General features: G+C 41.7%; 5 protein-coding genes and 1 pseudogene across 5 annotated transcripts; all 6 read left to right on the forward strand.

Moving 5' to 3' along the window:
• The first annotated feature begins 1209 nt into the window (after positions 1-1209).
• LOC130195821 (histone H4) lies at positions 1210-1604 on the forward strand. Its single transcript, XM_056417538.1, has one exon. The coding sequence runs from the start codon at positions 1223-1225 to the stop codon at positions 1532-1534; it is 312 nt and encodes a 103-aa protein (XP_056273513.1). The 5' UTR covers positions 1210-1222; the 3' UTR covers positions 1535-1604.
• Positions 1605-3810: 2206 nt separating this feature from the next.
• LOC130195819 (histone H2B-like) lies at positions 3811-4206 on the forward strand. The gene has a single exon (XM_056417536.1). It carries the CDS (start codon positions 3811-3813, stop codon positions 4183-4185), a length of 375 nt encoding a protein of 124 aa, XP_056273511.1. The 3' UTR covers positions 4186-4206.
• Positions 4207-20011: 15805 nt separating this feature from the next.
• On the forward strand, positions 20012-20801 carry LOC130195815 (histone H1-like). Its single transcript, XM_056417531.1, has one exon. It carries the CDS (start codon positions 20025-20027, stop codon positions 20613-20615), a length of 591 nt encoding a protein of 196 aa, XP_056273506.1. The 5' UTR covers positions 20012-20024; the 3' UTR covers positions 20616-20801.
• Positions 20802-23147: 2346 nt separating this feature from the next.
• LOC130195822 (histone H2B-like) lies at positions 23148-23372 on the forward strand. Its single transcript, XM_056417539.1, has one exon. It carries the CDS (start codon positions 23148-23150, stop codon positions 23370-23372), a length of 225 nt encoding a protein of 74 aa, XP_056273514.1.
• A 29-nt stretch (positions 23373-23401) lies between these two features.
• On the forward strand, positions 23402-24661 carry LOC130195817 (histone H1-like; annotated as a pseudogene).
• Positions 24662-25328: 667 nt separating this feature from the next.
• On the forward strand, positions 25329-26240 carry LOC130195820 (histone H2B-like). Its single transcript, XM_056417537.1, has one exon. The coding sequence runs from the start codon at positions 25329-25331 to the stop codon at positions 25701-25703; it is 375 nt and encodes a 124-aa protein (XP_056273512.1). The 3' UTR covers positions 25704-26240.
• Positions 26241-26793: the final 553 nt, after the last annotated feature.

The raw sequence follows: 26793 nt of genomic DNA on the forward strand, positions 1-26793 counted from the left end.
TGAGTAAATATGTCAGCATCTGCTCCTACAGAGATAACAGTGAACGTGTCCTGTTTGAGTTTAACAAACGAAAGAAAACAAATCGTCACCAAAAAAATCCTTTAAAAATAGTTATTGAAATAAATATTCAATAAAATGTATGTAAATCAACAACTGAATTGTGTGTATACATATATATTATATAATATATATCATGACTGCTAGCTCGGCTACAAAGACTAGTTTATGAACTGAAAATACTCATTTCTGATCCATTGTGCTTCTGGACTTCTAACAGACTTCAGACCAGGATGACAGTTTGTGTCAGTCTAGGCCTCATTTTACAATTACGTCAGCGTCCAAAGAAAGACATCAACAAATGCATGTAAGGCAGAATTAGGCAGATCCCCACTTATAATATACATCTACAAACGAGCACTACATTTTTGGAATCACCTTCAAACAAATTCACAAGACCATGTTGAAGCCTCCGAAGCCAAGAGCTGGACCCAGAAAAGAGTCCTGAGTTCTCACACCCACACAGCTCTACAAAAAACAGTTAGTCAACGCAATTACAAAGAAAAGCAAATAAACATATATGGAACATTGGAAAAAAGACTGCAAGTCAAAATAGATAACAATGTTAACAGAGATTATGAACTGGCAGAATATCTCTTTTCTGTCAGGGGTCAGAGACAGACCCTGACCACCAATTGGCAATCGAAAAAGGTCAACAGAAGAAATCTTGGCAACCAAAAGAAAACAGAATATGTGGTCAGTGTTCGACAGGTGAGGTGGAGACAGAGATGGACTTCCTCCTCAAATGTGATAGATATACAGAAACCAACATGGTTAGACCGACTCGGCTCTTAGATCTCTATAAAGCCAATAAAGCCAATTGAATTGAGAGAGAGACTAGTATAGTAAACAATAATATATAAATAGTGTATTCTTGTCAACATCATGAAACTGTACTTTAGTTACATTTTAAGTACAATATTGCCTCCCAAATGTTCCACTCGCTTGTTTATAAGCAACAAGTCATAGAGACACATTGCTGATTCATGCTGTTGATCAGCAGGTGGCGCTAAAGCACCAAAGAGTCTCATCGTCAACCTTCATGTTAACCAACGAAGAAGAAGAACATCCCGCTTCGTGTCTTCTATCACGTCCTCAGACAGGATATAGATACGTGTGAACTGCTGGTCGCTGGTCACCTTGTTGAAAGACTTTGACACTGAAGATGAGTGGAAGAGGCAAAGGAGGAAAAGGACTCGGTAAAGGAGGCGCTAAGCGTCACCGTAAAGTCCTCCGTGATAACATCCAGGGAATCACCAAGCCCGCTATCCGCCGTCTGGCTCGCCGCGGTGGAGTGAAGCGTATCTCCGGTCTGATCTACGAGGAGACCCGCGGAGTGCTGAAGGTGTTCCTGGAGAACGTGATCCGTGATGCCGTCACCTACACCGAGCACGCCAAGAGGAAGACGGTGACCGCCATGGATGTGGTGTATGCTCTGAAGAGACAGGGACGCACCCTCTACGGATTCGGGGGTTAAACTCTGACTGGCAACCCAAAACCAAAGGTCCTTTTAAGGGCCACACACTATATAAAGAGCTGACTTCCGATATAGTTTTAAAGTTGTCTTTATACCATTTGTAAAGCTTTATAATCATAAGCTCTCATTTGAAATTCCCTCTTTGCTCATGTTTTAGAAGATGAATACAGGTCAAACTAATTTAGAAATAACTATTTTTCTGTTAGTTTAATAAAGCTGTTTCAGACATTTCAGAGTTTCAGTTTATTAGGGTCCGAGCGGCAGACTAAGTCTGTCCAGAGGACCCTATTAAAATTGTTATTCTTATTCCGCTGCTCGCAGCTTTAATATTGTCTTTCCATTGATAATGTGTTATAAAATATAACAATTCGCACTCTTGCTAATTGAGAAGAACCATATCCATATTTTCCAAAATGCAATAAATTGCGCAACGTCATTTGTTTTTAGTCTCTTTCAAAGGTCTGAGTCTGCATATTAACAATACGTCATGCTCCTGGTAACTAAAGGGCAAATACTGTATTCAGACATCCTATTTGTTGTGATTTCATACCTGTTTAGAATTGAATAAACATCTTACAAGTTAAACATTTTGAAAAATAGTGAATTGTTTGATTTTACAGCATGTCCACTATTGTGGACCACAGGACCATTTTCGGGTGAAAGTCAGCCAAATATAGAAAATATAACACATGATGGCTGTAAAGTGATATTCAACCAACAATACATTACACTTGAATAGAAACCAAATAATTCATCCATTTGGATTGTTTTGCTTGTTGATTGAAGGATGGTAGAACATTTAAATTAGAACGGATGTATTCTTTTTTTGGGATTACCTAAACTAATCTGTTCATTCTTTATTGTTCCTCATCTATTCTTTTTCATGTTTTTATTTTTAGCGGTGATATTCCTGGAAGCATTTTTATGTTTTTGGTAATGCAGAGGAATATATTGTCTTTGGTGCACCTCCTATAACAATGTTGAGTTATAAAATACATTCATGTTGTCCTGGTGTCCACTATAAATGACATTCATAAAAGGACTGTTTAAAAATATAATAACAAATGCTTTTTAGAACTAAATATATCATTCCTGACATGTTAATAAACAAGAACATATATGAATATCTCGTAAAAAAGACAATAGTTAAGCAATATTTGACTAAACTTTTTACTTTTCCTAAAATGCTCTGCGTCAGGAGGTTGTTGGATGGCCTCCATCACCTTGTTGTATATTATATTTGTATGTGTTTTAATATTCTTTATTCTTATGCTTCTCATATCTAAACTCTCATCGGCCTTGTCCTACAGGATGATTCTAAAAACAAAAAACTGAGTTCAGTTTTGGGTCAGACAGGTGATTTATCTTGGGTTATCTAGGAGAGAGAGTTCTTGTTATAGGCCCAGGAGAAATTAAACCCACAGTTGTTTGAATTTTGATATTATCCCTGAAGAATCAGACAGACACGATGTACGATTCTGTTGGTCAAGGCCAGGGAGGAGACACTTGTCCACCCTCATTCTAGCCAGGTCCGATTAGATTAACTATTCTCAATATAGTCAGAAGACGTTATCCGTGAAGAAAAGGACTTTCTCTCTGTTTGTCAGACTTTCACTTCAACCTGCCAGTTCAATAGAACGTCCCACCTACTCTTGCAATTGCATTGCCGATACTTTGCCTGAGACCAGAAGAATAAGTCAACTTAAACTTAGACATTTTGACCGTTATCATACACCACCGGGCTTCCAATCATTAATTACGCTTTTAACCTCCTCTTTTTGATCTCATAACGAAGGTGAGCACAATTGATATAGCTATATAAACTCTAGATATCTTTATCTATTTTCCTCTATGCATCAATGCACGCATATCTTATCACTATTATTTCTGAACAGTATCATAGTTTCTTTTTCTATACATTTTTGTTTATTTGGTTTCAGGCCAATGCATTACTTTATTAATTCATCTAAATTAGTTTATTTTGCATTATTTAGTACTCTACATTTGATTTTGAAGAAATCTTTTATTTTATATTTTAATATTACCTATAATTTAATATGAGATGGATTTGATTATTTTATCACAACTATCCTCTGATTCATCCACGTGCTCAATAAATACATCCGCTCACGACAACAGTGACTTGTTCTGCGCATGCTCCGCTCAGCAGCCAATCCGACGCAAGCAACGGCACAGCCGCGTTTGCATCGAGCTGATATATATTCCCCGCCCTGAGTTTCAGGAGCTCTGTTCTCACTCCGAAGAATCAGTCAATCATGCCTGAAGCCACCGTCAAAGCGCCCAAGAAGGGTTCCAAGAAAGCCGTCAATAAGACCGTGACCAAGACCGGCAAGAAGAGGCGCAAGTCCAGGAAGGAGAGCTACGCCATCTACGTGTACAAGGTGATGAAGCAGGTCCACCCCGATACCGGCATCTCCTCCAAGGCCATGGGCATCATGAACTGCTTCGTGAACGACATCTTTGAGCGCATCGCCTGTGAGGCCGCTCGTCTGGCTCACTACAACAAGCGCTCCACCATCACTTCCAGGGAGATCCAGACCGCTGTCCGCCTGCTGCTGCCCGGCGAGCTGGCGAAGCACGCGGTGTCTGAGGGAACCAAGGCCGTGACCAAGTACACCAGCTCCAAGTAAACCTGCTGGAGACCACCACCTCAACGGTTCTTTTAAGAGCCACCCACTTCTTCTAAAGGTCAATTCTGATGTGCACATAATACTGAGTTTGAACCCACTAAGACAAATACATGAGTCCAGTGTTATTGTTCTGTTCCATTCCCACAATCCGTTTTGGTATAGTGTTATGGTTCTGTTCCATTCCCACAATCCGTTTTTGGTATACAGTAGTTATAGCGCTACCTTATTTGGCCAAGACGATAAAAAAAGAAAAAAATGACAGATTATGTGCCCAGAGCTCAATCATAATTTTACTTCAGTATCTAATATACGTAGCAGCAGCTGCACAGATGTGAATGCAGTCATGTAAACTATCATATGCTTTTTATATACATAGACTGGACAACTTCTGCCACACACTATTGTAACCGTCGTGGTAGACTTTAAACATGTCTGAGCCCTTGAGGTCTAAGCTAAATATGAAGTTATAATGTACTGAGACTAAACACTACATAAGTGTCAGTGTTAATCGTTAAAAGTGTACATCAGATGTGAATGGAGCCAAATCAAAAATGCCATAAACTTTCTTTGGGTGAAAACAAACCTGTGAACCTGGACTGGCTAAGATTTAACCAATTACATTAATATAAAATGGACCCTTGATGAAGGTTTCTTTTTTCCTTATGAAAGGTCAGGGATTTCATGCAAATGTGTATTTTGTGATAATGAGCTATATAAAATAAACTGAATTTAATTAAAATCCTATGTGAAAACCTTTTGATACATGCTGATTTCGGTAAACAATTTCCTGGGAGAGTTAGATTTAACAAATATAAACATTAATGGTTGAGACTTCCTATCTGCTTAAGATTCTAAATGTGAACAATGAAAGTGCAAGTGACTTTTTTTCGTCCCGATGTGCGCGCACATGCCGGCATCCGAGCTCTGCGGCGCGCGAGACGGAGATCGGAGTAGTGTTAACGCGACACGTAAAGACAGAATGACATGCTGCTGGTTAGAGACGACCAACAACAGACGTATTGGAAGCTCATTCTGCGCATGCGTAAAATGCGCTAAAAAAAATTTACTAATTAATCCTGTAATTTAATCATAACGCGTTAACGCGTTATTTTTCACAGCACTAATACATATATATTATATATATATATATACACATTAGCGTTCTGCTGCCCAGTCCTTCAAACGCTGCCTTGTCAGTCCTTCAAACGCTGCCTGGTCGCTCTTCACACCCTGTCCCCCCTCCACGTCTCCGTAGGACCTCACGGTCAGACGGGCTGCTTCATGAATGAGGCGTTTCCACGAAGCCTTCAACCCGGGGAGGTCCTCGTTGGAGAAAGGGAGGGGATTCTCATCCTCCTCATCTTCCTCCCACCCTTCGTTATCCTTGAACTCTGAGATCTCCTTCTCCGCCATTTTCAACCCAGAAGTTACAACGAGCAGGTTGGTTCTCTTTGTTTCTTTATCACTTTAAACTGATGGAACCAGTTCTGGAGGAAGTATTCACATCATGTACTGAGGTAGAGTTACAGGTACTGCAGTACGTAAACACGTCCATACCTTTTTACTATGATACATCACAAAGGTACTCGTTACCTCAGAGGTACATATTGTACTTTTTACTGTACAACACCTCAGAGGTACATATCGTACTTTTTACTGCTAATATAAAACTGAATTATTGAAGGGACTGTTATGTTCAAGCTCCTGCAAATTCACATTTATTTAGCCTGATATTAATTGCTTAGACTTGTTAAATATTTCCACTCTGTAATGATATTACTGTTACACTACACTTATTTAGCTTCATATTTATTGCTTATACTGTTCATATTTCCTCTCTGTTTCTGATATAAGACATTTTTCTAGCTTCTTATTCATTTCTTAGACTGTTAAATAAGTTACACACAGTTGTCTCCAGGAGAAATGCTGAGACTGTTGGTGAAGCAGCAAGTCGGCGAGGTCGTTGACGAGGCTTTTGAGCAGTTGGACACATTGGCAGCAGCTTATGAGGACATTGTTTCTCGTTTAGGAGAACATGAGCTACACACATCTGGTTGGTGCTGCTTCACGATTGTTCCCGGTCTTCATGCTCGTTTTACGGCTCCAAGTCACATTTAGTCCGTTTCCAGCTCGTCAACTGGAGTGAGCGAGACTTTTGGTGGATCTGTTTCGTTTCCAGCTCTGGTCTCTGATCTCATTCATCAGGGAGGAACTTTAAACACCTCACGGTCCTCTAGTCAAACTGGTTACGGGATCTGCACGTGGAGATCTCTTGGGACGGTCTTCAAAACGGCGGCCAGAACAACTTCTGGAGGAGGAAACCGGCCATAAAGTGTTCCAACTGCTGTAAAGTGATCAAACTCCCGTAAAGTGATCAAACTGCCATAAAACAAAATAACTGCCGTAAAGTGATCAAACTGCTGCAGTGTTTCCCCTACCATTATAACATGGTGGCGCCCCGCCACCCTGAAATCTCCGCCCGCCACCCTGTAATTTTCTATCTTGATCGTCTACCTACTATTGAAGTCACCTCCCCCCATTACTTATGGTATTAGTCATGGTATTACTCATAGTGTTACTCATGGTATTACTCATGGTATGACTCATGGTGTTACTCATGGTATTACTCATGGTGTTACTCATGGTATTACTCATGGTATTACTCATTATGGTATTACTCATGGTATTACTCATGGTATTACTCATCATGGTATTACTCATCATGGTATTACTCATTATGGTATTACTCATCATGGTATTACTCATCATGGTATTACTCATGGTATTACTCATCATGGTATTACTCATTATGGTATTACTCATCATGGTATTACTCATCATGGTATTACTCATCATGGTATTACTCATCATGGTATTACTCATCATGGTATTACTCATTATGGTATTACTCATGGTATTACTCATGGTATTACTCATCATGGTATTACTCATTATGGTATTAGTCATCATGGTATTACTCATGGTATTACTCATCATGGTGTTACTCATGGTATTACTCATGGTATTACTCATCATGGTATTACTCATGGTATGACTCATGGTGTTACTCATGGTATTACTCATTATGGTATTACTCATGGTGTTACTCATGGTATTACTCATCATGGTGTTACTTATGTTTTTTTTGTAGTTTGGCTTCTTGAAGAAATGTTACTTTCTTCATTCTATTAGTTCTGAGTTTGTACTCGTGGTTGAATTCACTTATTGTAAGTCGCTCTGGATGAAAGCGTCTGCTAAATGACATGTGATGTGATGTAACAGTTATGTATTAATAGAGCCCATTCTTCTAGATTTATATTAGTGTTTAGTTACATAATGAATTATGTAAAAAGGGGGATAGATAATATAAAACTGAATTATTGAAGGGACGATTGTGTTCAAGCTCCTGCAAATTCAGAATAACATATAGAATAGAATATGTGTCTGAATATTATTATTATATTATGACCAGTGGCGGCTGGTGAAATTTGGGGGCGCAATTGGGCGACGCGGTTTAAATAGCACTCAACAATGAGAAGAAAAGAGGTTTTGAGTAGAATATTGTAAAAAACAAAGCTTTATTTAAAGAACACACCGTGCTCAACACGGTCCAACAACAACTATCAACACACTGTAACTTTGGGCATGAGAGGTTCAGAGCAGCTTTAAGGAACATTGGGTTGGGTTTCAGAGGTTTGCAAAATAAAAGAGTTTCACCCTCACATGAAAGAGGTTCAGAGCAGAATAGAGTCAGAAAGAGATCACATGTTACATTGGGTGTTTGACAGAGGAGACCCACTACGTGTAAAGAAAAGTAGCCTCCTCTCTTTAAAGTTGGCAAACTAGTCAATAACTCTCTGGTTAAAGTCAATCATGTCTGTAACCAGCCTGTTTCCATTATTCTTGAGGGAATGTGTCTGTTGTTCAGAACTTCTTCGTTGTGTTTTCGATGCCAGTTCGGTCTCCTTCTGCTGCTCTGCTCTGCAAACAGGGTTAGCTTCATGCTGTTAGCTAGTTAGCTTCATGCTGTTAGCTAGATAACTGCGGCAAGATTCGTGCTTCTTACACTTGTCTGAAGCTCTTTAGATCCCTCACCCCGTTGTAGTCCAGAGAGTTTCAGTCCCATGACTTTGGAACAACAGACAGGGGAAACTAAACAGCGCATTACTCACTGAGCACCAGCTGACAGCTCCGTTAGCAACCTGCTCCTGTAGCTCCGTGGAGCTCTCTGGCTGAGGGAACATACCGTCTCTGATTTACCGAATAGTCCAGTCACGTGAACTAAGAAACGATGTCATTGGCCAGGGCGCACATTTTTGTGCCCAAAGATTCACGTTTCATCCGCCAATGAGAAGCCGTCCTTGCCGCAACGACCGTGAAATGTTTGCTCGCTGCCGTACACACACGTTGGGCCGGAGCCCCGAAAATGGGGAGGGGCTTCTCTCAGTGATGATGAGTGGCGATATATTATTTATGTCACATTTAACTTAAGTGGTTGTTGACAGGGGCTTACGGTCTCCCACACACATTTAGCGCGTCAACACGGTATATTTGCTATTTAAATGATTTGTTATATAATGTTTTTTGACAGGATATATTATATATTTTTCTTCTTCTTTTTTTTTCATCTCAAAATTTTGAGAGGGGCGGCGCCCTAGCGCCCCCTATGGACGCACCGCCACTGATTATGACTGCCTCTCAAAGCTAGGCACTCGCCTCACACAAACGCAACACACACTTGTTATCACGTTGTTACAATGAGAGAGGGGGACGAGGGCCCCCCACCTGTGAGAAAGGGGTGTGGGGGGGGGTGCAGCAGATCCGAGGTCAGGATGACTTCACATGTGGGGGCATGGAGGCCCGTACGTGGAAAGGGAGGCCGAGTTGTTTTGGGTTTTCAACTTGTGCTCACCGGAGAGGACTCCGCTGTGATTGCAATCGCATCGAACTTGTATTTTACGCGTGATCAGAGAATAAATTCTCCCGTTGGAAAGGAGAGAACGAAAGAAGGTCGTACTTTACCAAACATCCAATTTTGATAGACGCTTGCACTACACCTCAGAAGTACATGTACGTTTTACTGTACGACACCTCAGAGGTACATATTGTACTTTCAGATGATTTCACTTCCGATTTGTTCATGTTCTCCCTCAAAACCCTGACCTCATTCATTAATAAACCTATTGAATATTAGAGTTCAATATGAGATTCTTAAGATGTATAAATGTATTTTATTATTCTCCACAGACGTCCAGCGGATGTTGGTGATGAAACAAGAGGTTCCCCCTGAACAGCAGGACTGGAGCTCCAGTCTGGACCAGGAGGACCCAGAGGAAGAGGAAGAGGAAGAGACACCGAAGAGACACTCTGGAGCCAAAACAGGAGTGAAACCAATCAGTTGTTCAGTTTGTGGTAAAACATTCAGACATGCAAGCAGTCTGAAACTACACTCAACTATTCACACAGAGGAGAAACTATGCAGTTGTTCAGTTTGTGGTAAAACATTCAGACAAGCAGGCAATCTGAAACGACACTCAACTATTCATACAGGGGAGAATATATGCAGTTGTTCAGTTTGCGGTAAAACATTCAGACATGCACGCAATCTGAAACAACACTCAGCTGTCCACATGATGGAAAAACCAGTGGCGGTTCGTCCATAGGGGGCGCTAGGGCGCCGCCCCTCTTAAAATTTGTAGATGAAAAAAAAAAAAACAGAAAAAAAAAAAAAAACATCCTGTCAAAAAACATTATATGCCAAATCATTTAAATAGTAAATATACCGTGTTGACGTGCTAAATGTGTGTGGGAGACCGTCAGCCTGTCAACAACCACTTAAGTTAATGTGAAACAATATAATATATCGCCATTATCACGGAGAGAAGCCCCTCCCCTTTTTGGAGGCGATCTAACGTGTGTGTACGGCAGGGGTTCCCAAACTTTTTAGGCCACGCACCCCCTTCTACATCCCGACCGGGTTCACGCACCCCGAATCCCCCACACTTTGTCTTTTTTTTTGCTCCGAGAAGAGTTGTTGGGGGGGGGGGGGGGGGTGCTCACCTGTGTGCGCGGATGTGTCATGTGTGCGCATCACAATTGCATTGATGAGATCATTAGAAATAAATGAGACGTTGTTGTTGTTGATGTTGTTAGCAGAGTTGTTGTTCATGATAAGGTTGAAGAAGTTTTCTTGCTTGGGTTGCTGCAAGTCTTGAACCTATATGATTTATATTTATATATAAATATATATTTATTTATATAAACCTATATTTATTAAAATATATAGAGATTTATTTAAAAACAAATTTATATATATTTATGTATTTTGTTTCTATTATATCTTTACGTTTCTTTATATTATTTTTGTGGCTTTTATTTCTGTTAATTTTTGCTGTTTATTATTGACAATGTGCAACTGTTTAAAGACTAAATACTTGCAACGTCGATATCGCTGCTTCCACAACTTCCGGCTATGGCTCGGGTCAGCTGACCCTGAACTGGCCAATCAGAAGTGCCTCTCTGTGGTAAATCCCGGGTTGTTTAGATGGGGACGCACAGTGCTGAGCGGTTCACACCAGAGAGACCGCGGGGAGACATGACAGTGGAGACCTCCGTAAGAGGTGGTATTGTAAAAGTATTACTCCTTTATGATTTAACTATAATATTCTGATGTACCTGGCTTAATGCTTTTATTGTTTTGACTCGTCTCTATCTATTATTATTTATTTTTGTATTGTGTCTTTATGTAAAGCCTCAATGTACTTTATTTACATGCTTTAGGTAAGTTTATGATAAAAAACACATTATTATAAACAGAGTATTTTTGCCACAGCTGAAGCTGAAGTTTTGTGATGGTCTAAAAATAATAATAAAATACTCTGCTTTAAATGGTAATTTGTGTCTCAAATGTTTATTCATGAATTAAAAAAGCCAGAATGTTTAAACATGCAAATATTGTTTTCTTCTTCAAAGACTACAAAACAAAGTAATGTCATCCGGATCACAAGATGTCTCTGAGCTCCCAGAAGTGTTTCCTCGGTGGTTTGTGGTTTTCACATCATGCACATGAAGCTCAAACAATCCAAGTGATTGAATCAAAAGCAAAACCCATTTTGAAATGGAGGGTGGCTTTAAAGTAACATTATGTAACAATTGTACCTTAAAATAACAGCTTGAAAAAAATTGTGCCGCTACAATGACTTTTAATATGGCGATTTGCGGCTCCGCCATTGCCATCGGGGGTCTGTGGGGAAATAACTCCGCGATGTAAGATTCTGGAGCCGCCCGCTCCGGGGCGGATGTACTTCGACCTGCTTTCTGGCAGTGATTATGCAATGTCATATAGTGCCACTCCACGCTCGCAGCTACAGTATAAGGGTAGCTTTTTTATGTAGCTTTTTGGTGTTGTCAACAATATTGTATTCGATCACACAGTACAACATTTAGAAAACAACGTATATAGGCTGAAAACGCGATCGGTATTTCATCTAAACTAAATGTCATTCTTTTGGTTATGTTGTAACAATTCACCCTTAGCAACTCAATCAAGGGGAAAAGGTACAATACGCTAAAAAAAAGGTAATGGGCGGATCTGCGAATTCTGGTGTTAACTCTCTCTGCTCAAATGGTCGTGAAAGATAAACACACAGTCGATATGCGGAAACCCAAATGTTATTATATTAAATCAAATGCAGGAGTCGTAAGTCTACACAGAAGCCCGCTGTGCACCAACCACTTCACGTTTCGAACCAGTTTTCCCTGCTCAGCGACACACCCGCTGAGGAACACACCCTGGTTATCGGGAGCTCGATAGTCAGGAACGTGAAAATAGCGAAGCCACGGACCAGAGTCGTGTGCCTCCCGGGGGCCAGAGCGGGCGACGTGGAGTCTTGTTTGAAGCTGCTGGCTAAGGATAGCGGAGATACAGTCAGATTGTAATACGCCGTGGTAATGACGCTGAGCCCGCCGCGCGGAACTCACTAAATTAATGTGGAATCGGTGTGCTTATGCCAAGACGTTGTCGGACACCGTAATTTTCTCTGGCCCTCTCCCAAATTTGCAGACAGACGAATTGTATGGCGAATGTCGTCTTTCAACCGCTGGCTGTCGAGGTGGTGCCCAGCGAATAATGTGGGCTACGAGACAACTGGAAGACTTTCTGGGAAAACCTGATCTGATGAGGAGGCGGCATTCATCCCACGTTGGAGGGCGTCTCATTTCTGCGAATATGACCAAGTTGATCACCGGACTTAATCTATGACAACCCAGGGTTCAGATCAGGAACCGGGAGCAGAGTTGTAGTTTAACACCCTTCTCTGCTCTTCCATTCGAGCAGTTACCCACCCTTGACTTTAGAGTAGAGACTGTGTCTGTCCCACGGCCACTTCAATTAAATAAATCAAAAGTAAGCAGAAGAGGAGTCGTACACAATAACCTTATACAAGTTAACACAATTATTTCAGCAGTGCAACAAAATAGGTCTATTAAATGTGGTCTCCTAAATATTCGATCTCTGTCATCTAAAGCTGTGTTACTGAATGATTTAATATCAGATAATCACATTGATTTATGTTGCCTAACTGAAACCTGGCTGAGCCATGAAGAATATGTCTGCCTGAATGAATCGACTCCTCCAAGTCATATTAATACTCACATTCCTCGAGGCACGGTCGAGGAGGTGGAGTAGCAGCCATCTTTGAATCGAGCCTATTAATTAATCCTCAACCAAAATTACACTACACCTCATTTGAAAGCCTTGTTCTTAGTCTTTCACATCCAACCTGGAAAACACTACAGCCAATTCGATTTGTGATTCTGTACCGCCACCAGGTCCATATTCAGAGTTTATATCTGAATTCTCAGAATTTATATCAAGTTTGGTTCTTAAAACCGATAAAGTTATTATTGTTGGAGATTTTAATATCCATGTGGATGTTGATAATGATTGCCTTAGTGCTGCATTCATCTCCTTGTTGGACTCGATTGGCTTCTGTCAGAGAGTACAGAAACCCACTCACAGCTTTGGCCACACGCTTGATCTTGTTCTTACTTATGGCGATGACATTGAGCATTTGAACGTCTTCCCACAGAATCCTCTTCTGTCAGACCACAACCTCATAACTTTTGAATTTATACTACCGGAGTGTACTCCGTTAGTCAAAAGTTTCTACACCAGATGTCTAACTGACAGTGCTGTAGCTAAATTTAAAGAAGCGATTCCTTCTGTATTTGATTCGATACCACGTCTCAATATAACAGAGGACTCCTGGTCTAACTTTAGTCCGTCCCAGATTGATCATCTTGTTGACAGTGCCATAGGCTCTCTGAGAATGACACTGGACTCGATAGCCCTCTGAAGAAGAAGACAGTGAGGAAGAGGAGGTTTGCTCCTGGTATAACCCTCAGACCCGCAAACTGAAGCAGACGTCACGAAAGCTTGAACGCTTATGGCGTTCAACTGATCTCGAAGAATCCCGCTTAGTTTGGCGAGATAGTCTTAAAACATATAAGAAGGCCCTCCGTAATGCCAGAGCAGTCTATTACTCATCAATAATAGAAAAATAAAACAACCCCAGGTTTCTCTTCAGCACTGTAGCCAGGCTGACAGAGAGTCACAGCTCTGTGGAGCCGAGCATTCCTATAAACCTTAGTGGTAATGACTTTATGAACTTCTTTAATGAAAAGATTTTAACTATTAGGGACAAGATTAATAATCTCTTGCCCATAACCAGTGCCAATCTGTTCTCAAGTGGAATGGCCTTGGAAACCGCTGTATGCCCTGGTGTATATTTGGAGGATTTTCTCCTATCAACCGTGACCAATTATTTTCAACGGTTTCTACTTGAACACGTCTACCTGTCTCTTGGACCCCATCCCGACGAGGCTGCTTAAAGACGTTTTGCCTTTAATTGGCGGCTCTCTATTAGATATTATCAATGTGTCTCTGCTAACAGGCCACGTACCACACTCCTTCAAGGTGGCTGTTATTAAACCTCTCCTGAAGAAGCCCACTCTGGATCCAGAGGTATTGGCTAACTACAGACCGATCTCTAACCTCCCTTCCTCTCCAAGATCCTTGAGAAAGTGGTCGCAAATCAGTTGTGCGACTTTCTACATCATAATAGTTTATTTGAGAAATTTCAATCAGGATTTAGAAAACACCACAGCACCGAGACGGCACTGGTGAAAATTACAAATGACCTCTTAATGGCAGCAGATAAAGGACTCCTCTCTGTCCTGGTCTTGTTAGACCTTAGTGCTGCATTCGACACCATTGACCATGACATCCTGTTACAGAGACTGGAGCAGTCGATTGGCATTTCAGGCACGGCACTAATTTGGTTTAAATCCTATTTATCAGATCGATCTCAGTTTGTATTTGTAAACGATGACGCCGATAACCACCAACGTTAATCACGGAGTCCCACAAGGTTCTGTGCTTGGACCAATTTTATTTACCTTATACATGCTTCCTTTGGGCAATATTATCAGGAAACACTCCAAAAACTTTCATTGTTATGCAGATGACACTCAACTATATTTATCGATAAAACCAGAGGAGAGCAACCAACTCTGTAAAATTCAAGCATGTCTTAAAGACATAAAACATGGATGACCTGCAACTTCTTGATGTTAAACTCAGACAAAACCAAGTAATTTTAATCGGCCCTGAGCACCTCAGAGATCAATTATCTGGTGATGTGGATTCTGTAGACGGCATTGCCCTGGCATCCAACACCACTGTAAAGAATCTTGGCGTTATCTTTGATCGGGACTTGTCCTTTAACTCCCACGTAAAGCAAATCTCAAGGACTGCATTCTTTCATCTACGTAATATTTCAAAATCAGGCACATCTTGTCTCAAAAGATGCAGAAAAATTGGTTCACGTTCGTTACTTGAGACTGGATTACTGCAACTCCTTATTAGCAGGCTGCTCTAATAAATCTCTTAGGTCCCTCCAGTTGATCCAGAATGCTGCAGCTCGTGTTCTCACTAAAACTAAGAAAAGAGATCACATCACTCCTGCACTAGCTGCTCTGCACTGGCTCCCAGTAAAATCAAGAATCACTTTTAAAATTCTTCTCTTAACCTACAAAGCCTTGATTGGTGATGCTCCATCATATCTTAAGGAGCTTGTCGTACCATATTGCCCCACTAGAGAGCTACGCTCACTAAATGCGGACTACTTGTAGTTCCTAGAGTCTTAAAAAGTAGAATGGGAGCCAGAGCCTTTAGTTATCAAGCTCCTCTTTATGGAACCAGCTTCCAATTTCAGTCCGGGAGGCAGACACAGTCACCTCGTTAAGAGTAGACTTAAGACCTTCCTCTTTGACAGAGCTTATAGTTAGGGCTGAATCAGGTTTGCCCTGGTCCAGCCCCTTGATATGCTGCTATAGGCTTATAGCTGCCGGGGACGTTTTAGGATGCACTGAGTACCTATCTCCTCTTTTTCTCTCCTTAAGGATGAATTTTCATCTCTCAATCACACGTTACTAACTCTGCTTTCTCCCGGAAGTCCTTTTGACTTTCGTCTCATGGGGTCATCGGACCCTATGAGACGGCATAGATCCTATCTGCCTGATGGATCGTCTGGGTCGTGGAATTCCTGCTCATGACTACGCCACTGTCCTGTTGAGACTCCGCCCTCCTCCTCCCCACCGCCATCTGCCTGATGGATCGTGGAGGTCTCCATCGTGGAATATGCCTACTATGAACTATTCATACACTCTGTCATATTCATTGAATGTATTTTAACTCTAAATCTGTCCTTCTGTACACATTACATCTATTGCATCTGTCCATCCTAGGAGAGGGATCCTCCTCTGTTGCTCTCCTCCAGGTTTCTTCCCTTTTTTTCCCCCTGAAGGGTTATTTGGGAGTTTTTCCTGGTCCGATGTGAGGTTTTGGGGCAGGGATGTCTATGTGTACAGATTGTAAAGCACTCCGAGACAAATTTGTAATTTGTGAAATTGGGCTATACAAATAAACTGAATTGAATTTAATTGAATCTGCAAGCCCCCAAAATGAACACATACACTACAAACAATCAAACCCACTCAAAACAAAGTATAATCCCCGGATCCCGACAGTCCCCAAAGTCTTTGCAGTCTCCCAAAACAAAAGTAAACTAGAATGGGCACTCAGTAGAGCGCATACCTTCGCATATCACAAGATTGGGCATTGAATTATGAACATGTTGGCATTAGTTGCATGCCAATTGGACAAAAATGTATCGTGCTATGGTAAAAAAAAGATGTTGACCTTTCCATGACCTTGACCTTTGACCCGATTGATCCCAAAATCTAATCAAATTGTCCCCGGATAATAACCAATCATCCCACCAAATTTCATGCGATTCAAGAAGATTTTGACCTGTTCATGACCTTTGACCTTGAACTTTGACCCGATCATCCCAAAATATAATCAACTGGTCCCCGGATAATAACCAATCATCCCACCAAATTTCATGCGATTCGGTTCAATACTTTTTGAGTTTTGCGAATAACACGCATACAAATAAATAAATACACGGCGATCAAAACATTACCTTCAGCATTTTCAATGCAAGGTAATGACTGCACGAGCACCCCCCCCCCCCCCCCCAAAAGCCGGCAAACAGCTGACCGACCAGGCGGAAACGTGGCGAGGCGCCTCGTTCAATCCCCGGGCTACTTCACCCTAGTCCGGTAGGTGCTGGGCCCAGTTCACAGTGTTCCTGCGCAGTCTTCGTATTAGTGATCCCGCCCGTTGGTATAAATCCAAAATAGAAACAGTCGCCGGATTCAGAATCAGAATCAGAATCAGAAACAGGTTTATTGCCAAAGAATGTTTTCACAAACAAACGAGGAACTTTTTTTGGCGGAAGGTGCAAGAATCGCACCAAGACACCGGCGCCGTCCGCGGCGCCATCTAGGAAAGGGTGGATGAAAGATGACAGCATAACATGAGGGAAGAGAGGCGAGAAAAAGAAAAAGCCACCCCCCGACTATGCCCCTAGAGGGGTACAGTGTGGGAGCAGGAGAAACAAAAAACACCATTGCACATAAGCACATACATCTTAGACATGACTTGCAACGAGTAGGAAGGGGGGGGAGGGGAGGTAATCCAAAGACTGGGCGATAGCCCCGTCATTGGGGGCAGAAGGTAACCAGCACCGACAAGCAGCCAGCCCGGTCCTTCGCCGTCACGGCGCCGGACGACCCGTCCTGTCACCCTGGGGGCAAAGCAGGCGAAGGCGTGGGATGGGGGTAGTGAGTGCATTTCAGTTTGTTGAAGTTCGTGTGTGAGTGGCCCGGTGTATCGTCCTCCCCCAGTCCACAACAGACAAAGTTCTCAGTCCACAAGATGGTCGTTGCCATGGAGATGGCCTTGAAGGGTCCTGGGGAGAAAACAACCACAGGTGTCTGTGGATAGGGGAAGGAATGAGAGAGAGTCTCGCTTCAGTGATCTTCGGGGGAGTTGTTGTTCCAGTCACGGCCTTGGACAAGGCCAAGGCCCGTCCTGGTAGAGGGCAGCAGATAAGATTGGGATTGTTTGGTCTTCCAGTAGCTGCAATTCAATTTGCGCACCACTATTCCTCCAATTTCCTCCCGTTTGCCAATAGGATTTCAAATCGATCCAATTTCATTTGCAGAGCCGTCAGCTTCTCCACGATGTTGTCATTCTGACGGTTTAATGCCAAAGTCTGAGTGCCAACAACTCTGCCCAACGCGTCAATCATGTCGGGCAGCCTTAGGGGGCTTTTAACGGCTGTCACCGTTTCCTTAATTTTCCGATAAGCCAGGGCAGCGCCAAATCCAAACAGCAGAAATCCTGTAATCATAGTTCCGAATAGGTAGATGTCTTCTTCGACCTCCACGGAGAGTGGTGCTAGGCACAAGAGCCGCCACTTCCGCCCCGCGAGCATCGTGTAGACAGCACCATCCGACCCAGCAGGACAGGCAGGTTCCCCGAACCCGAGCTTCTCGTCGAGAAGATGGTGTCAATTGCGTTTAAGGACCAGTTGATTACGTCCATGGTTTTTAGTTCGAAGAGCGATGCGTAGAGAGTCTCTCCAGTATAGAGACAGACAAGACATGACGAGAGAAGCCAAGCAGGGAAGGGAAGGTCATGGGGAGGAGAGGGGGAGAAAATTGCGACCGCCTTCGTCGAGAGCCAAATCCATAATTGCTGCCGTTCTGAGTCCACTCACAAGACCGCCGCCTGTCAGCGCGCTCCAAAAAAAAAAAAACTCGCGTCACCTCCCCCTCGTCACCTTTTATAACCCGTGACACGTACAAATAATAACAATAATAATAATAATAAAAATAATAATAATAATAATAATAATAAAAAATAAAATAAAAAATAATAATAATAATAATAAAAATCTACACGATTTTTATGCTTTTTTGTTCCATAAATGTTCTTGCTCAAAGTTATCCACAATAATTTGTCTGGAAAGAAAGTGCTCACTCTGAGAAACACAGATTATAACAGGATTACATCTATAATCCTCAATCTGTAAAAACTGCACGGCACTCGGATTATTATCGGACCAGGAAAAGATGAGAAGCTGTCCGAGTTTTAATTAATTCACACGTCTCTTTGGTAGTTCAGTCTTTGAGGCCATGTCTGAGTTCTATAATTTAATTCAGTTTATTTGTTTAGTCCATTTTCACAAATTCAAATTTCCCCTCAGAGTGCTTTACAATCTGTGCACCCGCAACCCTATTTAGGACTTCACAACCCCTTATGAAGCTAATTAAATAATTGAGCAGCAATGCCCGTCACAGTAATAATTAATTTATACGCTTTAAACATGTTATGAATAAACATATATTTACACTCCATACCTTGTGGACAGTGTTTTTTTCCTCTATATTGTAATTCATGCATCATAGCTTCAACAAAGAATTTAAAACTATCCTGAATGAAAATGTTTGAGCTATTTATTTGATGTTAGTATACTTACTATTTAGTTATCTTATACACAATTAATATTGTTTAATTATTGTAGATGTTTGCTTCTAAAGGTTTTTGAATTTGACTTTTTTTATAATACTGTTTATACACAGGATATTTTTTAACTGTTCTGAGATATTATTTTTGGTTTAGAAAATGCATTTTAGTCACTTGTTGGACCCCTGATGTTTATATAAATCTAAATGTAAATGTTGAGTAAATGTAAATGTTTTGTAAATGTTACTTTAATTACCATGTAAGGCATACCAAACAGGAATCTTATTTTTTCAGTGGGTTTGATCGTTAATAGATGAAAGGATTAAAAGTGATCATGAGCTGAGGAGATGTCAAGCAGCTCTGATAGGAAGTCTGCACCATGAGCCTCGACCACCATCAGTGTGTTTGCTGCTCCCAGAATAACTTCTGTTTATTACGAACTGATCAACATGAGATGATTGTTTTTACATCGAGACCCGAAACAAACTTGTGGACCAGTTGGAAAACGTGTCTTAAAGCAGTTAAAATCATTTAAAGACATAAATTAGTCGGTAAATGCTCTGATCAGCGCTCTCCACGGCGGTGAGTAGGTGAGGTTTGGAGGCTCCTCAGACACAATACAGACGTCATCGGAGCTCTACATGACTTCAAGATGGAGAGAAACACGTCCTCTTTCGGCTCCCTTCGCAGTCAGCCTTCAGTGCCTGTTCCACATGTAGTTTTAGTCTTTTATCAGCGAAGAGAAAACACAAGTGAGTCGTCTTTCAGAGCGCTCAGAGGAGTCCCGGGCTGGGTTGAGTCTCCACGGTTCTCATGGAGGCTTTAAGTACCGCCCCCTGCTCGCAGCTCTTCACCAGTCAGTCTCACTCTCGTGTTTTCTGAGCATCAACGAAACAAAATGGCAGAATCAGCTCCAGCTCAAGCCGCCGCGCCGGCCAAAGCAGCAGCCAAGAAGAAGGTGGTTTCCAAGCCGAAGAAGGCTGGTCCCAGCGTGGCGGAGCTCATCGTCAAAGCTGTGGCCGCTTCCAAGGAGCGGAGCGGCGTGTCTGCTGCCGCCGTCAAGAAGGCTCTGACCGCCGGAGGATACGATGTGGACAAGAACAAGTCCCGCGTCAAGACCGCCATCAAGAACCTGGTAACCAAGGGGACGCTGGTCCAGACCAAGGGGACCGGGGCCTCCGGCTCCTTCAAGATCAGCAAGCAGGAGAAAGTCGCTCCCGCAGCCAAGAAACCCGCAGCTGCCAAGAAGCCCAAAGCAGCGGCAGCCAAGAAACCTGTAGCCGCAAAGAAGTCCCCGAAGAAGGCTAAGAAGCCCGCAGCGGCCAAGAAGCCCGCAGTGGCCAAGAGCCCAAAGAAGGCCGCAAAGAGCCCCCAAAAGCCCACCAAGAGCCCCAAGAAGGTGGCGAGGAAGGCCCCCACAGTCAGGAAGACCCCCGTCAAGAAGGCTGTGAAGCCCAAAGCCAAGAAAGCAGCACCCAAGAAGAAGTGAGCTGCTCTCATGCTGGACAACAACGCTCCTATAAAAGGCTCTTTTAAGAGCCACCCACACCGTCTTTAAGAGCTTTTTCTTCTCATTTTATTGTATATGCTATAATCATGAGTCCCGTTCATTTAGATAAACAAGATATATTTATTTGCAACATAATGGAATAAATATGCCTGAACACATACAGCTCATACTAGCACTTCATTCATTTTCCAGTTCCACAACAAGCCTTTCTATATCCAGCACATTGGAGACATTTGACAAAGTAATATGGCTCATGATAATATCCTGAGACCCAGCCCATCCATGTGGTGTCCTCTGTGGTGGACGTCTTGGTTTTGCATCTCTTTGACTTATTTGAGGTATCCTCTCAAGTCTTGCTGTTCTCTCAAGAGGACATCCGGGGCTTTCCAGTTGCACCACGTGGACGTGCGGTATTATCTATATTACATAGTATATTAGAGACATTGGAGAAACTCCAATGGTTCATGATAATATAATAATTATCATTCCACATCTACATTCTCAGTTTAGAGAAACTGGAGACTGGATCTGTGAGTCTGTCTCTATCTGATAAACCAGCTAGGGTGTACAATGTCAGCTCGGCCCTGTGACCCTAACATAGGATAAGCAGTTTGGATAATGCAATCAAATGAAAAAATAACTCCAGGACCAGAACGAGTTAAAAAGGTTGTCGGGCGGCCTCCATCACCTCCTCTTTTGTATCTAACCACTAATATGAGCAACATTGATATAGCTATATAAATTCTAGATATCTTTACCTATATATGTTCCTGCATCAATACACACATGTCAGATCACTATCATTTCTGAACAGTATCACCATCATGATTTTTGCTATTTAATAAATGTATCTTTCAATTGTTTTTGTCTTGATTTCAGAGCATTAATTATATTTCCTGTTATTTAAGTCAGATTGTTCATAAACATTATCGATTAATTAAAGTTTACGGTTGACTATTTTTTAAATAAGTATTATAGGCTTATAGAGTTTATTCTTGTATATATTTTTAGTTTATTTGGTTTCAGGCTAATGCATTACATTGCATTACATGTCATTTAGCTGACGCTTTTATCCAAAGCGACTTGCAATCCTGTTACAATCATACACTGTAGACGCAGCTACAGGGAGCAATTCAGGGTTAAGTGTCTTGCTCAAGGACACATCGATTAGGTCAGGGATTGAACCTCCAACCCTCTAGTTACTATTACTTTACTAATTAATCCTAATTAGATTATTTTTGCATTATTTAGTTCTCTACATTTGATTTTGAAGAAATCTTTTATTCTATATTTGAATATCTCCTATACTTTAATATGAGATGGATTTTGTTATTTTATCACAACTACACTGTGAATCATCCACGTGCTTCACTCCACCAGCTCACTAAATACATCCGCTCACGACAACAGTGACTTGTTCTGCGCATGCTCCGCTCAGCAGCCAATCCGACGCAAGCAACAGCACAGCCTCGTTTGGGTTAAGATTACATTTGTGTTGCAAACCATAACATAGTAAAGTTAAATATACTTAAATAATTACAACACATCCAATGTACTGCCAGTCAATTATAAATTAGCACTGTCATACTTGTCAGCATGAAATCAGATTTTACAGTTAAATCAAGTTGTTTTTGTTTTCTCACATCGCATGCACACAAACACGTTTTTGATCTCCAGCTCTAACCTTTAACCTCTTTTTTTATTACATACATTTGTCAATATAATGTCTATAATATGTACAAATATGTTTTTAATTCGTCGTTATGAGTTAAGACCTTAGATATGTTTAACAGACGGGGTCTGAATACTCTATCATTAACAACTCAAAAGCCAGGAGAGAAAAAAATAGGAAATTCCAGATATTTAATTAGATTAGTCCAAATGTAGTCATTAGGAATTATTGTTGGCGTCAAAACCGATATTTACGATAATGTAATATACAGACTTAACTCCAAAAATAAATTAATATTCTTCTCTTTTTTAATTACAATAAGGGATGGATTTTAAAAAGCATTACTCATAAGTTTCACATTTTTAAAATCTTAAAATAAATTACTTAATTTCACTTTAGTCAGCTTTTAATAATCGTGATGTTCTCTGAACACATGAGACGTACTCGTTTTTAACTTCCTTTGTAATGAATGAACATAGAAGAGGTTAAAGACTGGTTTCGCTGTTTCACTTTATACAGTTTTTTATGACAGTTTGGCCTCTCCTCCTCCAGTCTCTCCGGTGTGTGTATATCTCACTCGATTCGCAACGTTATCAAAATACGCCTTCTTGATTGGCTAAGTAACACCACGTGACGTGATTCAGAGCTCTAGGGTCCCGCGTGTCTCAAAAGTAGGCCAATTGTGTGAGGAGCACAGAATAACATCTTGTTCTGCGCATGCTCCGCTCAGCAGCCAATCCGACGCAAGCAACGGCACAGCCTCGCTTGCATCGAGCTGATATATATTCCCCGACCTGAGCTTCAGCAGATATCTTTTCACTCCGAAGATTCAGTCAATCATGCCTGAAGCCACCGTCAAAGCGCCCAAGAAGGGCTCCAAGAAAGCCGTCAATAAGACCGTGATCAAGACCGGCAAGAAGAGGCGCAAGTCCAGGAAGGAGAGCTACGCCATCTACGTGTACAAGGTGATGAAGCAGGTCCACCCCGATACCGGCACCTCCTCCAAGGCCATGGGCATCATGAACTGCTTCGTGAGCGACATCTTTGAGCGTATCGCCGGCTGAGTGTTGTTTCAGATTCCATGCATCGCTGAATGTTTTACCGCAAACTGAACAACTGCATAGATTCTCCTCCCAGCGTGGCGGAGCTCAACGTCAAAGCTGTGGCCGCTTCCAAGGAGCGGAGCGGCGTGTCTGCGGACAAGAACAAGTCCCGCGTCAAGACCGCCATCAAGAACCTGGTGACCAAGGGGACGCTGGTCCAGACCAAGGGGACCGGGGCCTCAAGATCAGCAAGCAGGAGAAAGTCGCTCCCGCAGCCAAGAAGCCCGCAGCGAAGAAACCCGCAGCGGCCAAGAAGCCCAAAGAAGGCCGCAAAGAGCCCCCAAAAGACCACCAGGAGCCCCAAGAAGGTAGCGAGGAAGGCCCCCACAGCCAGGAAGACCCCCGTCAAGATAGCTGTGAAGCCCAAAGCCAAGAAAGCAGCACCCAAGAAGACGTGAGCTTCTCTCAGGCTGGACAACAACGCTCCTATAAAAGGCTCTTTTAAGAGCCACCCACACCGTCTTTAAGAGCATTTTCTTGTCATTTTATTGTATATGTTATCATTAGTCCCGTTCATTTATATAGATAGACAAGATATATTTATTTGCAACATAATGGAATAAATATGCCTGAACACATACAGCTCATGCTAGCACTTCATTCGTTTTCCAGGTCCACAACAAGCCTTTCTATATCCAGCACGTTCGGGACATTTGACAAAGTAATATGGCTCATGATAATATCCTGAGACCCAGCCCATCCATGTGTGTCCTCTGTGGTGGACGTCTTGGTTTTGCATCTCTTTGACTTATTTGAGGTATCCTCTCAAGTCTTGCTGTACTCTCAAAGGACATCCGCGGCTATCCAGTGGTACCACATGTAGCGGTATTATCTATATTCAGCACATTGGAGAAACTCCAAAGGTTCATGATAATATAATAATTATCATTCCACCTCTACAGTCTCAGTTTAGAGAAACTGGAGACTGGATCTGTGAGTCTGTCTCTTTCTGATAAACCAGCTAGGGTGTACAATGTCAGCTCGGCCCTGTGACCCTAACATAGGATAAGCAGTTTGGATAATGCAATCAAATGAAAAAATAACTCCAGGACGTGTTAAAAAGGTTGTCGGGTGGCCTCCATCACCTCATTTTTTGTATCTAACCACTAATATGAGAAACATTTATATAGCTATATACATTCTAGATATCTTTACCTATGTTCCTGCATCAACACACATGTCAGATCACTATCATTTCTGAACAGTATCACCATCATGATTTTTGCTATTTAATAAATGTATCTTTCATTCGTTTTTGTCTTGATTTCAGAGCATTAATTATATTTCCTGTTCTTTAAGTCTGATTGTTCATAAACATTATCGATTAATTAAAGTTTACGGTTGACTCTTTTTTAAATAAGTATTATAGGCTTATAGAGTTTCTTCTTCTATATATTTTAGTTTATTTGGTTTCAGGCTAATGCATTACATTACATGTCATTTAGCTGACGCTTTTATCCAAAGCGACTGACAATCCTGTTACAATCATACACCGTAGACCCAGCTACAGGGAGCAATTCAGGGTTAAGTGTCTTGCTCAAGGACACATCGATTAGGGCGGGGATTGAACCTCCAACCCTCTAGTTACCATTACTTTAATAATTAATCCAAATTAGATTATTTTGCATTATTTTATTCTCTACATTTGATTTTAAAGAAATCTTTTATTCTATATGTTAATATCTCCTATAATTTAATATGAGATGGATTTTATTATTTTATCACAACTATCCTCTGATTCATCCACGTGCTCACTAAATACATCCGCTCACGACAACAGTGACTTGTTCTGCGCATGCTCCGCTCAGCAGCCAATCCGACGCAAGCAACAGCACAGAATCGTTTGCATCGAGCTGATATATATTCCCCGCCCTGAGCTTCAGGAGATATCTTCTCACTCCGAAAAATCAGTCAATCATGCCTGAAGCCAGCGTCAAAGCGCCCAAGAAGGGCTCCAAGAAAGCCGTCAATAAGACCGTGACCAAGACCGGCAAGAAGAGGCGCAAGTCCAGAAAGGAGAGCTACGCCATCTACGTGTACAAGGTGATGAAGCAGGTCCACCCCGATACCGGCATCTCCTCCAAGGCCATGGGCATCATGAACTGCTTCGTGAACGACATCTTTGAGCGCATCGCCGGTGAGGCCTCTCGTCTGGCTCACTACAACAAGCGCTCCACCATCACTTCCAGGGAGATCCAGACCGCTGTCCGCCTGCTGCTGCCCGGCGAGCTGGCGAAGCACGCGGTGTCTGAGGGAACCAAGGCCGTGACCAAGTACACCAGCTCCAAGTAAACCTGCTGGAGACCACCACCTCAACGGCTCTTTTAAGAGCCACCCACTTCTTCTAAAGGTCAATTCCTTATTGGCACAAAATATTTATTTTTTCCCTATGCAAGTTCAGGGATGTAGTGCAAATGTGTATTTTGTGATAATGGGCTATATAAAATTAACTGAATTTAATTAAAATCCTATGTGAAAACCTTTTGATACACAATGAATTCGGTAAACAATTTCCTGGGAGAGTTAGATTTAACAAATATAAACATTAATGGTTGAGACTTCTTCCTATCTGCTTAAGATTCTAAATGTGAACAATGGAACACTAGCTAAACCACCTGTTTAGGGAAGGACAGTGAGTGGTGATACATGATATATATACTATGTGAAATATACATGTTTTGATATTATGGCTATCTTAATCAGTCAACAGAAAATTAATTTTAACCACTTTATAGTGACCATTTATCCTGAGTGTCCATTTGTTAGTCACGTTTGTTGGCGGTGACTGGGGGTTCTTTGACGCTTGTGTTGAGAAATAAATGAAATCCAAAGCGGTCCAAGTGGTGGGTTTATTACCAAAATGGATGTTACAACTTGTGGGTAGAAAATAAAACAACAAATAAAGTTTCAGAGCACAAAAAAGCAGCGAGGCCTATCCTCCAGCAACATAATTCGACAGCAAGGTCAAAAGCTGTGTGCTCCCAGTCGGCCGCACCTCCTCCAGGTCACGCTCCTATTTATTGGCCTTTCGACCTGTAGAGGGCACAAATTCTCAGAAAATATAAATAAATACAAGCATTAAAATAACGTATAGAAATGGCTCCTACACACTTTAACCACAAAAAATACTGCTTGACTTTGTCAAAAGTAAAGATTGGATGGTTTTCTTTGTCATACATGATAACTAACAGCATGTTTAGACTAAACAATGATTTATTAGTAAATAAGTCAAAAAAAGGCTAATGAAAGTAAAGGCACAGGTGAACACATACCCCTATTGAGTGCACTTTTTTTTTTTAGAATCAATAGATCTGAAAGTATGAAGCAAATCTTTAGCTTCAGCAGAAGCGCAGGGGGCGGCGCGTGAGGACTTTTTGGCGGA

Source organism: Pseudoliparis swirei, chromosome 6 (genome assembly GCF_029220125.1).
Source record: "Pseudoliparis swirei isolate HS2019 ecotype Mariana Trench chromosome 6, NWPU_hadal_v1, whole genome shotgun sequence".
In the NCBI taxonomy this organism is placed as follows: Eukaryota; Metazoa; Chordata; class Actinopteri; order Perciformes; family Liparidae; genus Pseudoliparis; species Pseudoliparis swirei.

Excerpts from the sequence above, each read along its gene's own strand:
- LOC130195821 (XM_056417538.1), top strand. The coding sequence starts at position 1,223 with ATGAGTGGAAGAGGCAAAGGAGGAAAAGGACTCGGTAAAGGAGGCGCT.
- LOC130195820 (XM_056417537.1), top strand. The coding sequence starts at position 25,329 with ATGCCTGAAGCCAGCGTCAAAGCGCCCAAGAAGGGCTCCAAGAAAGCC.
- LOC130195815 (XM_056417531.1), top strand. The coding sequence starts at position 20,025 with ATGGCAGAATCAGCTCCAGCTCAAGCCGCCGCGCCGGCCAAAGCAGCA.
- LOC130195819 (XM_056417536.1), top strand. The coding sequence starts at position 3,811 with ATGCCTGAAGCCACCGTCAAAGCGCCCAAGAAGGGTTCCAAGAAAGCC.
- LOC130195822 (XM_056417539.1), top strand. The coding sequence starts at position 23,148 with ATGCCTGAAGCCACCGTCAAAGCGCCCAAGAAGGGCTCCAAGAAAGCC.